Below are 16,254 nucleotides of genomic sequence, written 5' to 3' on the forward strand. Positions count from 1 at the left end.
ATCTAACAGGTTAGATTTGGCTTGAATTTGTCTGAATCTCCTCTCACAGACTGCCACAGACAAGTGAGATCTCAAAGTATTTAATTTCATTTATATAATTTTATTAGAAGAAAAAAAAATGCTTTATTACACAGATTAAGTCACTCTTCATTATGCTTAAGAAGCAGACAAAACAGAACAAGCTGTGAGCCAAGACTGCACCAGAAAACTGCAAGATGATGTTATTTTTTTTGTTAAACAACTGTTTCACTTCCTTTAGGTCTTCACAGTCATAAGATCATTTTCCCCCACACTTCAAGTTCTCCCTTTCAGAAAAACACATATAAAAAAATGAATACAACAACAAACTTCACTATTAACAGATCACCTTTTGTAACTACAGATAATAATTAACAATCCTAGAAGTAATGCCAGGAGAAAGTCCCTCACAAGGGCACAAATAAATAATTCAGCCTACCTTCCCTATATATTGTGAGGGAAAACTCTGTGATAAAACTACTATGGGATACTTGAATTCATTCATTTTTTTGCTTGAAACTCTAAGCAAATTCAGCAGGAACAAAACAAATGTTAATACCTCCCTCACCTTTTGTTTTTTTAATTAAAGACACACAACTTCACCTGAAGCATAACTCTGAAGCATAATTCTATTTAGCACTAACATGGTACCTTCTGTATTTTTTTTATAGAATAGAGATAGATAAAATTGCACCTTGAACTCTTCAGCTTCACACTGCACAGAATATAAGAAAAGTTTCTTTGAGACTTTTACAAAAAAGCCTCTATATTCAGTCTTTGGAAAGCTCAGTTAATGCAATTTTTGCATTCCAATATAAATTAAATTTTTATTAGTAGGAAATTTAAATTTCACACTTACCTGCATATTCATAGAACCATTCTAAGCATCTCTTACTTGAAAAAACTTCTTCTTCTGCTTTTATTCTAGTCGAATCATATTTTCTATACATACTTAGAGAAAAAAGAGAAATAAGTAATTAATTCATCAACTTTTCTTTAAAGCAGTCTTTTAGACAATAGCACTGTAAGCAGAAATGTTTTTCCTTTAATGAATCAGTTTACTCAACATTCTGCCCTCATGTCCAGCCACCTGGATAACAGAATAAGAATCACTGACCCTAAATACTGTGTGTGCTCAGTCTGTCACAATTCAACTGATTTATAACATTATCCACATACATGACCTTCCCCTACAACAAATATAGACTAGCTCAAATTCAACCTCAAACTGTTCTGTGTAAGTTCAAGTAAGGCTTGTACCTCACACCATCAGTTACCACAATGAACTGATGGGCTGCAACCTAGCTGTGGGTTTAAAGCCAGAATAATTCCATGTCACAGCCAACACAGTCCTACCTCTAGATGCATACACACTTTGTGCATTTTGAATTTTTAACTAAAGAGAACTGTGCTCTTTTTGCCACCTCAAAAAGTCCTATAAAAGGCATAAAGGCCAACACAGACATGACTCACACTTATTCTAAAGCCAGGAAGATGGTAACACAAAAGAACCACAGAGAAAAGGTTCCAAATCCTCAATGACAATAACTCAAGGAACCTCATTCATCACAAGGTAAAGACCCATCTGAAAAGCTAGCCTCTAGAGATTGCCAGCAGGGCTCTTCTCCTTTGACAAAAAGCATAAGGAATTTTAACTACACTAAGGAAATGAATTTAACATCTGAAACACCTGAAGCACAGAAGACATGGCAGAAGTTGGTAAGTTATTCTACCCTGTTTAGACTTTTCTGAAACAGAAACCATATCATTTGTGCCTGCTAGAGGAAAGAGACTCAGCAGTCCAAGTAGTTGTCAATTGGTGTATATGCATTCTCTGACCCATTTCCACCACTCTGCAGCAGCTTGGGCTGAAAGGCTGAAAAGAGCAACAAATAAATGGCTTAGTCTAGAGGAGGTAGCCAAGAACAGCTCTGTAAGTGTTCCAAGCATGCAGACCTTCCTCTTACAATATCAAAGCCTGCTGGGGAAGGACACCAAAGTGGATGACTGGTCCAAGGAGAATCCTGAAACTCCTTGATGAAATTAATTTGGACTTGATTTCATCACTGTTTTGTCCTTCGAGAAAGACATGTAAAAGACATCTAGACTCATGAGCCTAGAGTACACTGATCCCACTACCTTCCACCTAGCTCAGCTATCAGCTGTGAGGAACTGTAGCTAGAAGTTAATGGCACACAGATCATCCTAGCAGGAATTCAAAGAACTATTTCATGTTTATTGCCATAGTTCCTTTAATGCAGCTTACCTCAAGAAAAGTAATAGTAGTCAGTACAAAATTATAAACTGCTAAGTGGAAAACAAACACAAATGAGGCTCTTAGGAAATTTCAAGATGGAAAGAAAAACTGACACTGTACTGAAACACACTGATCTGCAACCAACTGGAATACCGTATAGAAATGCCAGCAATACAAGTCTCAAACACATATATTAATATATGAACAATTTTAGGATGGGTTATTTTCATTTTGAAATCACTTTTTTTCCATTTGAATTACCTACTTTGTATAGGCCTTACTGCAGTTGCAAAGGGAAAAGGTTGACAGCACTGTCCAGTAAGTAAAGAACTAATCCAGAAGGTTTAAGTCTGAGTTGGAACAATTTTATTTTTTTTTAACAGGTCTGATAACATTTTCATTCTTGCAGAATGATGATTATGAAAGACCTATCCAATGAATTTTCACCTATTCTGAATTCAGAGGAATCAAAAAAGTACCTTAAGACAAAGAAAGGAGGCATTCTGTCACTTTAGCAAAAGTCTGATTATTCATTATCCTCTTTTTTGTCGCAAACAAACGTGACAAGCACCAACTAGAATACCAAGCTGGAAATTGTAGCAGGAGTTAGTCAACATCTTATTCTATTCTATTTATTCAAGTCTGTAAGAGCACTGCTGGGAACGAGGACACGCAAAGCTAATGTGGTTCCAAAGACAGATATTCTTCACAACACTTAAGGTTTTTTCTTGCGAAGGGATGATAACTAATTGCCTTGTCCTGCTTGTTCATGTTCACCAACACATTAAGCTGTCAGTATGTGAACAGTGGTTTTGAGAAAGAACCCGCAAGAAACAGATCGACAGAGCTGCAGGTCATCCAGGTATTAAGGAAAAAAAGGATTCCTGCATCTACAAATAGCAGAGCTGAATACTGTAAATTGAAACAAGACACCAATGACAGCAGTATGTGTAAGTGAGTAACAGAAGTGAGAACAGAAAAAAACAGTCCTTTTTACACATTCTCTTCATCTGTGCATAGCAAGTTTTCAGACGACTTCACGAGACTGAAAGTCAATTATTGTGTTTAAGGCTAAAGTCATAGTTTAGGAACTTCAGGAAACAACAATATTCATTAAGTCCATGTGCCCAAAATCTCACCAAGTAACTCCAGTGAAAGCTCTCTAGTCTCAAACTTATGACTGTGCAAGAAGTTCAACATCTGACCAGTAGAGTTGGATTTTTGAGAAACCAGAACTGATTACAGATCTTCCAGCCTGTGGTGGATAACTCAGAAAGGATATAATCTTGAGTTATAATCTTGAGCTATCCTAGTCTCTGCCACAAACTAATTAGCCAAACATTCATTAAAAGTGCAGGTGACACTGCATAACACTTTTAACGAAAACAGACTATGCATGGTCAGAAGTATAAAACCATGCAACAAAAATGGTTCATGAATCTCAGATGCCTTGGATGCCCCAACACAGATTACATATTCTACAAGACAAGGATCACTTGAAAAAAAAAGAGTATGACAAAAATAAGTGACACCAATACCAACCCAGTATTAGTGATCTCTCGTGTATGATGATGAACCCTTTTCTCTCCCTGCTTACTCCAAACATGAAATGAGCTTCTTGCCCCAGTCTAGCCAAGCCAGCTAGTTCTACTAGCAATCTCCTAAAAGCCTGGTAAAGCAAGAAGAGCACAGAGATTCAAACAAGTCAGTAGACAAGTATCTGAGATTACAGCACAGCCTAGGAGAACTCAGTTCAATTATCACAGCAAGCCCAACATGGCAGCACAGGGTAAAAGTGTTTCCACAGACTATGTCCACTGAACTATCATTAATACAGATAGTGTTAACTATCGTTAATACAGAATTGATTGTCTCAAGAACCATATGGGCAGAAGAGAAAAACACAAATTGCCAGGCACATCAGGCATCCATTTTCTATCTTACAATATTTCTCATCTCTTTGGAATTTCACATACTCCAAGATTATGTGCCTTGTCTTTGTTGTAAGGACAGCATCTCTTGCTATGCAGACAAATACAAACTGCCAGAGTGCATAGGGTAGATATCTGAGTACTTTGGGAGCACCAAACATCTCCTGAATAGATCCAAGTTTCAAACAGCAAGTCCTCAATGGCTTACAGCTTCCTCAAATGCCCAGCACTAGTACCTTCAAAGAGATGCACAACCATTATGTCAACCAAGTTCTTGAAAATTTGCTTCCACAAAAGAACACACTTCTCAGAATTGAAGGAAAAAAAAGAAAAAAGAAAAAAAAAAGGGGGCAGGGGAGGGTAGGATGGTTGGGACAGGACAGGGGGAAGTGAAAACCCCAAGGATACCTTCCATAAAGGAAGGGCAAATGAATATTTGGTACTTTTGCTACCAGAATTTGTACCACTGTCAGAGAATGCTGACACTGAAACAGGACTGCTAAAGGACATTTTCTTCATCATCAGAGTTAGAAAGGGGCATGCACAACTTTTTCCCAGAGTACCTACTATACGTGTCACTACTGGACAATAGCAAACTACGAGCCTTTGCATTTAGAATTACCCTTCCATTTCTGAACCATGACATGCTACGCATCAAGAACAGCAAGGAAAAACAAAGAAGCATTACCTTTGGGTAAAGACTATATATTTACCTCTCAGATGAAACACACATGCAGTTACAATAATTCAGAAAAATCTTCATTTGAAAAAAATTAGTTTTTATTAGTTTAGCATGACAGTGTGTCAGGAAAGTGACAGCAGACTTCAAAAAGCATTTCTTTATATTTTAACAAATATCTCTGTAAGGAGCATTTAGCTTTTTCTTTTTTATTATCTCTTTCTAACAGCCATTTTGCCAACTAAAGAGAGGAAAGAATATGGGACAGGGTATGGAAAAAGCAACATGAGATGACCTGTCTAAATTTTATAAAAGTGGTACCAGTTATTTAACCACATCTAAACGAAATAATTTTCTCAGAGATACTTGCATTTCCATCATGATCTAATAGCTGACTCATAACACCCACGTTTAAACTTATATTTAAAATATTTCTATGAGCTAGGGAATTGTAATATACCGGCAGTAAAGATGAGACAAATGTTGCTTATAAGTGAAAGTGCTATAGGTCAATATCAAGAAAACAAAATTTAAAACTGAGTGTCTAGGGGTTTCATGTTTCTTTAAATACAAAGTCATCCATATCTTTTGCAGATTATTTTCCTCCCTTCCTAATTGATTTGCTAGGAAAGCAAAAGCATGAAAATTCTATCCAGCTATTATTGTGGGGTGACTAGGCAAGTCATTGTAAGAGTACATGGTTGCTACAAGGAAAAAGAACAAAGTAAGGGTAATTCTCTTCAACCTACTGCAGTCTTCAAAGCTGGGTTATCTACTCCTGCTCTGAGAGTGTTTAAACTATGCTGGAATTTCCACCCGCAGCCCCTCCCACCGCAGCACCTCTGGGCTGTGTAGTTCCAGAATACTCAAACTAAGATCAGCGAAAACATGGAGTTTAGGTCATACAAAACATTCTCTTCATGGTGAAAGCTGGTAACAGCTCAATGAAGGGGAGTAAATAAAAAGAAAAAAAAAAGAAGAAAAAAAGCTACAGTTGATTATAGTGAGTCAAAAGTTAACCTCTCATGAAGATTTACAAGCTGGTCATTTCAGATGGACAGTGTTTACTGAATAAAACATTGAGAAATTTACCAACAGAAGCTTTGTTCCTAACAACCACAACTTACTCAAAACTTTTGCCTGATTTCATTTGTGCTTTGTACTGAACAACAAATTGCTTTCAGATTATTTGTATCTTGAAACACGCAAATTATTGATTGAAGAAGATGCCTTATACTACTTCCATTAATTCTAATTAATTAATTTAAATTTTTGGCTGAGAATTTTCACTAATGCAGCACAATGAAAGTATTTTTAATAAAGCCTTACCTATTCACTCACAATTATGATTCTAGCAATAGTTTCATATAAGCTGTAGTAGAAATAAAGGAGTGGGAGAAGAGATATTTTACAATTGGCGATGCGTGACAAAGACTGTTTAAAGTAACCTCAGGACCAATTTACTTGACTGTCAAGTTTTATGAATGAATATGCCTTATCTCTCTCTGTTTAAAGACTTACAATCCTAACTAAAATGTTAAATAAACATTTGGAACTTCATCAGGCTTACTTAATGAGCAGTATGTGTAACAATGCACATGCTGATAGTCACATGTCTGGTTTAACTGAAGCTCACTGAAAAAGTATAGAAAAAGGAAAAATTACACTTGTGTGTACTTAAAAATCGGTACTTCAAAGAAGATCCAGACATCTATGACAGCTGGTAACAAGGGCTGTTTGCACTGGGCAGGACCAAGCCAATCAGTAAACAACAACAGAACAAAAACAAATCAACTCTCAACACTGAAGGTTTTGAAAAATTCCAAGGTTAGCAAACCCCATGTTAAAAATATTTTCAAAAATCACATTTTCCCACTATAGAGTATGGAGCTTATTATTCAAAAAAGAAAATCTATTTTTCATGTTAATAGGCCCTTATGTGGTTCCTACACACATCCAAGATAAATTGAACTCTAGATCTAATTGTTTGAAAACATACATTTCAGGGAAGCAGATAAATATTCCTATTTTCATCCTCCTAAGGTGACAATATCCATTAATGTATGATTTTTGCCCCCTCAGCATGATTCCAGAGAAAGGAGTAGAATTATTTTTTAAATGAGACTGTCAGAAAAAGAAGACATTCCATTATGTAGCTCATTTTTCCCTAAGGAAGACGACAATATTTGTGTAACAGATACACAGCATTAGACAATTAGACAGAGAGGACTATATTTTTAGCTAGCAAGTATCTTTCCATGAACCTTGCTTTACCTTTCTGAAGACCCTTAACACAGTGATGGAAAAGCAATGTATAGAAAACATAATTTTAACCTCAATTTGAGAATACTCTATATTGTGACAGTTTTAAGTACAGTGAAGTCAAGACTGTGATGCTGAGATGAAAATACAAATTAAGTCTTTAAGTCATTATGTTCTGGTTAGCATGTGCTAAACTGTTTACTTCCAACAGCTATTCTTGAAGCCAGGAAAAATCTTGCTGTGATCCATAAATTAAAACACTGAGTTCTTTTCATTATACATCATCTGGTATAAAAATTCCCTCCCACTGAAACACTGCATTCATGCATGGTTTAAGGTGACACTGTGACCATTAATTAAGAGAATTCAAGCTCTTATACAACAGTGGGATGCTAAAGAACATGTTTGGAATCTTCCATAATCAGTCCATACACAAGATCAGCATTTCCAAATAACTTCACTAACAACTAGATTTGTTCTACAAATGTTTTTCCTCACTTGCCAGTCATTATTCCACTAATCCTTCCACAATGAAGCTGTATTCCTAACAGTCTAGAACTAAGGGTATAAGATAGGTTTAAGTTTATGACTTTAAGAGTCTTTAGAAATCATCTTCTCCTTCAGCAGAGTCCTGCTGAAAGAAACTTTCTGGAAAGAATACATATCTCAAAAATATTACTATCAGAATTGAAGAGATTATAGGAAAGAACCACAAATAGTGAAGACTGAAAATATCACCCAACAAAACACTCCACGTAAGGATTAAAAAAATACATTATTTTATGGACAAACCAGGAGCAATCATCACCATTCAGTTTGAGCTGTGGTAACACCATTAATGATGACACTCCTTTGAAAATCTTTAGACTACTACCTAATATTTTTGCACTGAGAACAAACAGGAGACTTACAATTACTGAATTTATTTGTTAATGTTGACTGTATAAGTATGCCACTGTAACTGAGAAACATACAAAACTTATATCATTCCATTAAATGTCTGAGGTGACAAAGAGGAGGCAACAAATCACCTCTGTTAGGAAGTAGTCTCTTTTGGAGGGGACACGTACTTTTTCAGACACTGACTACCTTTCTTCGCTTAATACCAAATTCCCACAGACTAATGTCCCTTGAATGCTTATCCTGAGTTACTAGTATGCAGCTTCTAGGAAGTCTGTCTCTAAAACAGAAACAATAGGAAAAAAAACTGGGCCTAGAAGCCCCTTATCCCATAAACTGGCATTCCACTATCCAACTGTTTTCATGGTATACAGCATTCTCTGCACACAATGTAAGCAGAAATGGCTTTGCAATTAACTAGGTCTGCTACAACACATTGCTGTAGAGTTTCCTGATTTCAGATTGATTTCTGCTTGACAAAATGAGATGTCTGATCCAAAGACCAAATGTGACAGGCATGAACTTCATCTGACAAAACAAGCATGGAAGTAGGAAACAGCATGCTCTTTGTCTAACCTGTTCACAGAAGGTTACAGGGGCATAAATCCTTCCTTGAAAGAAAAATAGAGCTTCAAGACTGGTCTGAATGCCCAGCAAATAATTTCATATTGCCAGTCATGCTGAAATAAAGTGTTTTCTTGAAGACCAAAAAAAAAGAAACTTACACACTAGGAAGCAGAAAAAGCCCAAAAACCTTTAGAAGACGGAAGTCAGATAAAAACTGGAACCACACTTAGAGAAGGATATTCCCCTGTGGCCCATAACTAGCAGATCTGGCTTCACCACTAATTCTAAAAGCAGGCTGAGTCTTCCTTTTAATAAAGCCTTACATGGCAGTAGAATGAAGACTAGATCCATCAGTTATAAACTGAAAGGCAGATACAAAAAAATCCTTCAAATAATGCTTTCAACAAGCTCTTAAAAACTATTAAACAGTTAGACAGTACTGATAGAGCAGGAAATCAGTTTGTTATAATTTTCTTATATATTTACACAAAACCAGTATCTCTCACAGACAGGCTTACTTTCCGAGGGGGTTGGGTTGCTTTTTTCTATAATGAGTGTCTTGGCTAAGGCAGGTAGTGTTCAGTTTTGTGAACCTCTCTACCTACATTCTAGAAATATTCTGTCCTCATATCACTTCCATATTTTATGCGCATCTTTGAATAAGCTGTAATGTCCTCTATTAATTATTTAGCTTTTATATTTTACTATTTCTGAAAAGCAACAAAAAATATTAAGAACACGAACTGCTTTTTTGTTCTAGTAAGTGTTACAAAGCAATGAAAGGGAGTTGAAATCTTTCTTCTGCATCAACAGATCATTTAATAAATTCCAGTGCAATTACAGTTGTGCAACCCTATTAAACACAATGGAGTTACAGAGGCATAACCAGAGGCTTAATTTGGCTACCAGCATTTTTCTTACTCATGCTGGAGAATGAAAAGGAAAGCACCCAGCCTGATTTCAAGTTGACAGGAGAAAAATGCATCTTTTTACCTCCCTGAAGGTACTCACTGTGGAAGCATGTGTTTTCTGAGTGATCGGTAACACATGAACGTGATCAAGCTCAAATTCCACTGACTGATGCAGTGGTAATGAAACTTTCTGGCTGTATACGCCACTCTTCAACATCAGGACAGTCCTGCACACATCATGCAGGAGTGTACAGTTCTGTACTCCAAGTTCTGAATTTAGTGCACATAAATAGCAATTATCTTACACACAAGGAGCACATTCAATGGTTTCTGAATGACTGAGACTGACTGAACATACTACACATACTGGAAATCCAACAACTGCAGAAGCCTCAGCTATCAACACCTATGCCAAAAGAATACACTGCTCGTGCACACAGTTATAACCCACTTGGCTTCTGTTCTGCAGTGGGAAGCTGAGCAGCACTACCCCAATCACCACTGCACCACTGGCTATCACCTTACCTGGGCAATTTTCACCTTTTCCTTACATGACCAGTATCAAATCACAACACGACAGGGAGAGACTAGCAGGATCTCAAGTAAAAGCTGAGTGGACTACAACTACATTCATGTTTCTGAGAGGCTTGAGACTGAGAACGCCCAATCCAGATCTTATGTATGTATATGGGAAGATGTTACTGTATCTTCTAATTGTTCTTGAACAAACAAGTATGTATTTTGACAGCTGGCAAGTAGAGCAAGGATAGTTCCCTACGTGCTTGTTGTACAACTAGAGAAAGGTGAGATGCAAACTGAATCTATATATGCTTATCAATACCCCCCAGTTCAATTACCGGCTATGGTTCCACACTGAGAAACCAAGCAAATTTCAACACCATTTCCATCAGTATTTAAAAACATGATTATATCAGCTATTTAACTTTAGATATTCCATCAGTCTTAGCTCATGGTAATATGACATACCCATCATGTCTACTTTTCTTAGCAGATAAATCATCTCCTGCTGCAGGTCTCCTCTTTTTCCTTGGAGGCATCACTTTACTAAAGCAGTCTGATGAACTGCAAGACCGGAGACTTCCTACAGAGGGAATTAAAAACACCAGTACAAACAAATGAAACTGTTGCAGGCCAGTTAAACTGCATCCACTAATAGGCATATTACAAGGGGAAGGGAAGGAAGGAAATTAGTGGATTTAAAAATTACAAAAGAAACGGTCTCCTTTCAACAGCAAAATCCATCTCACTTTACATGGTATTCTATGACCAGATTTCCATCAAGGTCAAAAGTACTACACCAAAATGTACAGTAGTGCTAGTGTTACTTCAGTCTAACAGCAGTCAAGAACTGAAACTATCCTGAAGAAGTATTTAAGTCCGCAAAAAGTCATCCTTATTTTTAGTCATTTATTCAAATCAGAACTTCTAAGAGTTGATCATTACCTTTTGAAATACAGATATGACTCAAAAAGTAGAGCACCTACCTCTAGAAAACAGAACCCTTTCCTTTTCAAGGCCCAGGCTTTTTGTGACAGAGAGCAAAAGGTAGGAAAGGTTTTGTTTCTCTGTGGTGAGGATTTTTTTTCAGTTTTTTCAGGGAGGTGGGTGGGGGGTGTTTTTTTTTTTTGCAGGGAGTGAAAGAGACATTCAGAAATGACTAGAGGAAAAAATAAGTGTCTGGCTGTATCACTTGCACTGGATAATTCCCAAAGAATGAGGGTCCCCAAGTAGGAAAGAGCCAGTTGAAGACACTGATGCCAATCAAGTGGCAGTCTTTCCATCCCCTTCTCTCAGCTACATACTCCCATGTCTCTGGTAACTATTCATTGTGCCTATCCAGCTCACCAAACCTGTTGATAATTAACCCAAGAAAAAAAGAATAACAATTTTCTGTACATTAGCACAAGAAAGAGCAGAGGACCAGCCCTTTTGACCACAGCAAGTCATTCAATTGCCTTTGCTGCCTCATGAAAACAGCAGGCTAATACTTCAGGCAAAATTTTGTCCTAATTTCACATACTGAAGGCCACACTAACACCTGAGAAAGGTGTGTGTATAGCTCTAAGTGTTACGCGAATAATTTTAAAAGAAAAGGAAGAGAGAGAAGAGGTATAAATATCCAGACACAAAGTGATGCCAAAGACTTGCCAGAAAATATTAAGAACTCCAGCATGCCTAACCTACCTTCTCTTTGCCACAACAGCATCCAAGTTTAGCTATGCTTTATTACGATGCCCACAAAATCTTTTATCTTAAATTATAGCACAGAAACAAGCAATAAAACTTTGACTACTTTTTGACACCAAGGGAGCAGACTGACACCAGAGGCCCAATTCCCAACAAATACTAATGGCAATCTTTTGCTTACCTATTCTTCGTATCTTTGAAAGGCTCTCTCCTGTTATAGGAGAAACACATGTAAGGAACCTTAGAGCCTCACAGGTTTTGCTACACGTACGTTATTTTAACTAGTTATCAAAAAAACTTTCAAGTATTACACTCCATAGATTATTATCACACGAAAAAATCATAATGCTTGTGTCAGAAGCACTGTCCAGAACGCATTACAAATGGAAATTAACAACAATATTTTCTTCTCACCAATATATTTGAAACAGTTAAGCCAGAGACTATAAAAACCTCACAGCACACCCAATGTATTTTACTACAGATTAAACAAACTAAGTGACATGACCTGCTGAATGTCATTTGATCTATCTGATAATGCCTGCAAATTAAAGATACTGGAAAATTGTATTCCCCTAAGTTATTGAAAGTGTGATACTTTATCGCTTTTTAGATCAAATTTCTAAAGACTCTGCCAGTAATAGTTTTTTTAAAACCTACACAAACTAAAAACACTTAAGATGACAGCAGAATGTAACAGATGGCTAGAAACAGCCAACAGACTCAAGACACACATTGAACTTAATAAATGAAAATGTGTGCTAGTGAATACCTTATTTTAGAAAATATGTATGTACTTGAGTACAACCTGTAGCTATCTCATTCTTTTGAGAGCAAATGGATTGTTTTCAAGTGCCTTTCTGTTAAAAAAATAAAAATCCATTTGTGATGGCCACAGGCATTGGATGCTGACAGAATACAAGAAAAACTACTCCCACTCCGGGTTTGTCCAGTTTACTGGTCATTTGATTGTGAAAAGAAATTTGCAAGGCCTCTGTGAAAAGAGAAGCACAGCAAAAGATGAAAATAAAATAAATAAAAGTATAATAAAACAGCTATAGGACAGGGAAATCATTTTGTCAGACCTGCAACCCATACAAACCAAAGAATTTAACTCAAGAATTCCTGCTTGGAATCTCTGCCTCATTAAAATATATTTTCGGGAAGATCTGTGAACTTGTATTAAAGGCTTAAGCTGATAGCAGAATTCACTGTAACCCAATTTCTCCAATGACTCCTATGAAAAACTTGTACCCTTTCTTGGTTTGAATGTATCTAGTTGCAGCTCTCAAACTGACAGAAAAGTGAAGAAAAGAGACAGCTCAGAAGTTGGTAGGTAGCTATTAAATGCACATGTACACCGCCCTCACGCACTGACAGCACACAGACACCAGAGGGACAAACATATTGTACATTCTTTCAGAGATTTAACATCTTAATAACTGAGGTTTGGACCAAGTCTTCACTATGTTTTAACTGTTGAACGATCTCTAAACTACCGAAAACCACGATATAAGAATGTTACTTTAAAAGTATTTCCTTCTGTTGTGAAAAACAGTATATTAAATTTGAAGGGCAGTTATAATTTCTCTGTAATAAACTCTGAAAGTTAAACCAGCAAAACATTTCTGTCTTTCATTTTCATATAAAACTAAAAATTATCAGTTTGTTTTTTTCAGTTTGGACTCTTTCTATTTTACAGTATAGCTCACTAAGTAGCAGAAATATTAACCTTCCTACACGGAGCTTTCTAATTCTAAATGTAATTTCTAGGTCTAGCGTTTCACAACTAATTTCACTTCCCAAAGGTCTGACCATCTGCAAATGAACATGCAGCTATCTCTGATATCATGCAAAGTTTGACAGGAATTTTACTTACCAAGTATAGCTTCTCTGATGTGATTATCTTCAAAGTTTCTCACTCCTGGGTCTCAACTCAAGACTGGCAGAACCCTCCTAATTCTGTTTTTTTGACACTTGAAGCTAGCATTTGCCATGTAGAGCCTACAGATGGCTGCTGAATAGGCCACCACCAGCCAAAAGCCTGCCGAGTGTAAATGTTGTTTGCCAAATGTCCTATTCAGTACTTCCAAATTTGCGGGAGACAAAGCTTCCAAAGGGAAGTATCACCTCAAGAGCTAAAATTCGCCCTAAGAAATTTAAAACAATATGAAAGATAAAACCCACAAGGGAGGGACACTCCTTGAATAGCAATAAAACCAAAACAAACAAAAAAGAAAAAGAAAAAAAACCAGAGGTCAATAAAGAAGAACTCTACAAGCTGTGTCCCTACAGAAATGATCTACAGGCATGTAATTTTCACCTTCTCTCTAGATAAAGCTTGTGAATAATCCTGCTCTTCTGATGCTTGAGTAGAAGGATGTTTCAAAGGAAAAATAATTAGAAACTGTGAATGCTGAAGCTTAACACTGCTCACTTAATGATGCAACGAGACCACCACAGTTACCAATCATCAATTTTCAGATACAAGACTAAGATACTCAGCAAAATGTGAAACAACTTGCAATTCCGTTAAAAGGAAAAATCATCTTCTCTATCTTGAATTCCACACTACAGAATTGCTTTGGACTCAAGAGGGGTTTCTTTAATACAACAAAAAAAAAAGAGGCAAAAGTAATCTCCGCACTGCCCTGAAGCTTCAAGAACAGCAATGAAGCTTTGTTTTTCTTGAAGATATGACCTCACTCTTTTAAACAAGCCAAGTGACAACAGGAAGCGTACTTGTAAAGACTTGTTAGTCTGTATAGGTAGGTCACAATTTAATAACCAAATCATAACTTTAAGCCATTAACAAATTGCTAGATTTGTAGATATGACATAAAAAGAATTATTATTTCAAATTCAAGAGAGTTTTCCAAGTTAAGGCATATACATCCTAAAAAAAAAAGAAATTGTTTATAGAATCTGAATGCCTGCTGTTCTTACACCTACAAACAGTTGAAAAGACCCATGACACACGTGAAGTCTACCTCATTTTTCATATATATATATGCACACTGAACACTAGCACATGAGATTGCAATCATTATAGGTGACTAGAATTTTGAAGCGAGGTCCATCTTAGCTCTCAAATCACTCAAGAAATTTTGAAACTGCCACTTCCCTCTAGTTCTTAGATGTTTAAGGCCTGGTTCCAGAAAGGAAATCTGGCTAATACTTAGAAAAGATACAATTTGTTTAACGTGATTTAGATGCCCAATACATTTATTGTTAGTTCAGAAACAACTGCTTTGAAATAAATGTAATATGCATTTAAAGCTAATTATAAATATTAACTTGAAACTCAGATTTTTTTAAATAGCTTTTAGAAATCTCAACCAAATTTAGATATATATTTATTAAGTCTTCCCAAAAGCAAGGCCCACAATGGCATAACAACAAGGAAAATTATGTCAGAAAATGAATAGTAATCTTTAAGAATAAAGCCTGGTCCAAAAGATTCAGAGTGTTAAAAAAAATAATCTAAAACTATAAAAAAAATTTTCTTTATATGGGTTTGGCAACACTCAAAAAATCTTTTGCAACAGTTATTAATCTGACTTTCAATTACTTCTAGACACAGAATCTCAAATTCAGAGCATCTATGCAGTTCTATAAATTGTGTAACAAAATTAATAGGTCTTGACAACTTCTCACTGGAAAACTTAAGTTCCAAAAGTTTAGGCACATCGAAATCAAACAATTTGCAAAAGTAATTCTTTAAAGATTTACGTAAGTCTCTGCAAGTAAGATGTTTCAGAAGTGTCAAGTCTAATACAAAATGGAAACAGGAGACTTCACTGTGCTACACTGACAAAGGCCAAAATAGTTCCTTGCATGTGTACTTGTCCTCATATGAGGAAAATTAAGCACACACTTCAACTGAGCATGCCTGAAATTTATGCAAACATTGAAGCTTCATCTCTTTCTACAAGGATACAGAAAACAAATACGACATGAGAACCTGCCATTATCAACCTCTGCTTTTGGTTCTCATATCGTATTTGTTTCTGATTTGAAAGGTTCTTTCACAACTATTGCAGAAAATTACACTGTTTACTGAGATTTTGTGCCCAAACTCATTCAGTAGGCACGCTTAAGCTTTTGAAACAGCTTAACTTAAACAACAAAATGTAGGCAATAAGATAACCATCAGTGTCAGTATAAAACTGTTCATCAAAGCCAGTAACATCCTGAAGCACCACTTAATAGAGCTAATGAGAGGTCCAAGGCTAATTTCTTATACTTTATGATAGAAGTGCTAGGTAAGAGATAAGACAAATTCCAAATACCTCAAGTACATCAACACTTATTGGTTGATTAGTGACAATGCTTCACAATAGATTTTTGTGATCAAAAGTAAAAGATTACAGAATGCATTTTCATACATGAAATCAGTATGTACCTGTGTTTAGTTTGAGCACTTGGATCACAAAGGGGAGAATTTCAAGTCTCCATCAGGAGACGGGAGAGGGTACCAGTTCTAAAATATGGACACTAAAATCTCTGACTGAGAGGAAC

At 36.3% G+C, this 16,254-nt stretch overlaps 1 protein-coding gene across 10 annotated transcripts in view; it reads right to left on the reverse strand.

Annotated features, from left to right (window-relative positions):
• DCUN1D4 (defective in cullin neddylation 1 domain containing 4) overlaps window positions 1-16,254 on the reverse strand; it is a 40,325-nt gene that overhangs the window by 12,470 nt on the left and 11,601 nt on the right. For 4 of the 10 annotated variants that reach the window (XM_017810190.1, XM_017810370.1, XM_017810000.1 and 1 more), the window contains exons 4-5: window positions 10,513-10,627; window positions 878-969 (exon numbers count right to left, since the gene is read on the reverse strand). In XM_017810190.1, the coding sequence (XP_017665679.1) occupies window positions 878-969; window positions 10,513-10,583 (163 nt within the window). In that variant the 5' untranslated portion in view covers window positions 10,584-10,627. Of the gene's footprint in view, window positions 1-877; window positions 970-10,512; window positions 10,628-11,914; window positions 11,945-16,254 lie in introns of those variants that run through there. The other 6 variants (XM_017810712.1, XM_017810093.1, XM_017810627.1 and 3 more) reach the window with 2 other exon arrangements.

This window comes from Lepidothrix coronata, unplaced genomic scaffold (genome assembly GCF_001604755.1).
Source record: "Lepidothrix coronata isolate B3197 unplaced genomic scaffold, Lepidothrix_coronata-1.0 Scaffold0, whole genome shotgun sequence".
Classification (NCBI taxonomy): domain Eukaryota; kingdom Metazoa; phylum Chordata; class Aves; order Passeriformes; family Pipridae; genus Lepidothrix; species Lepidothrix coronata.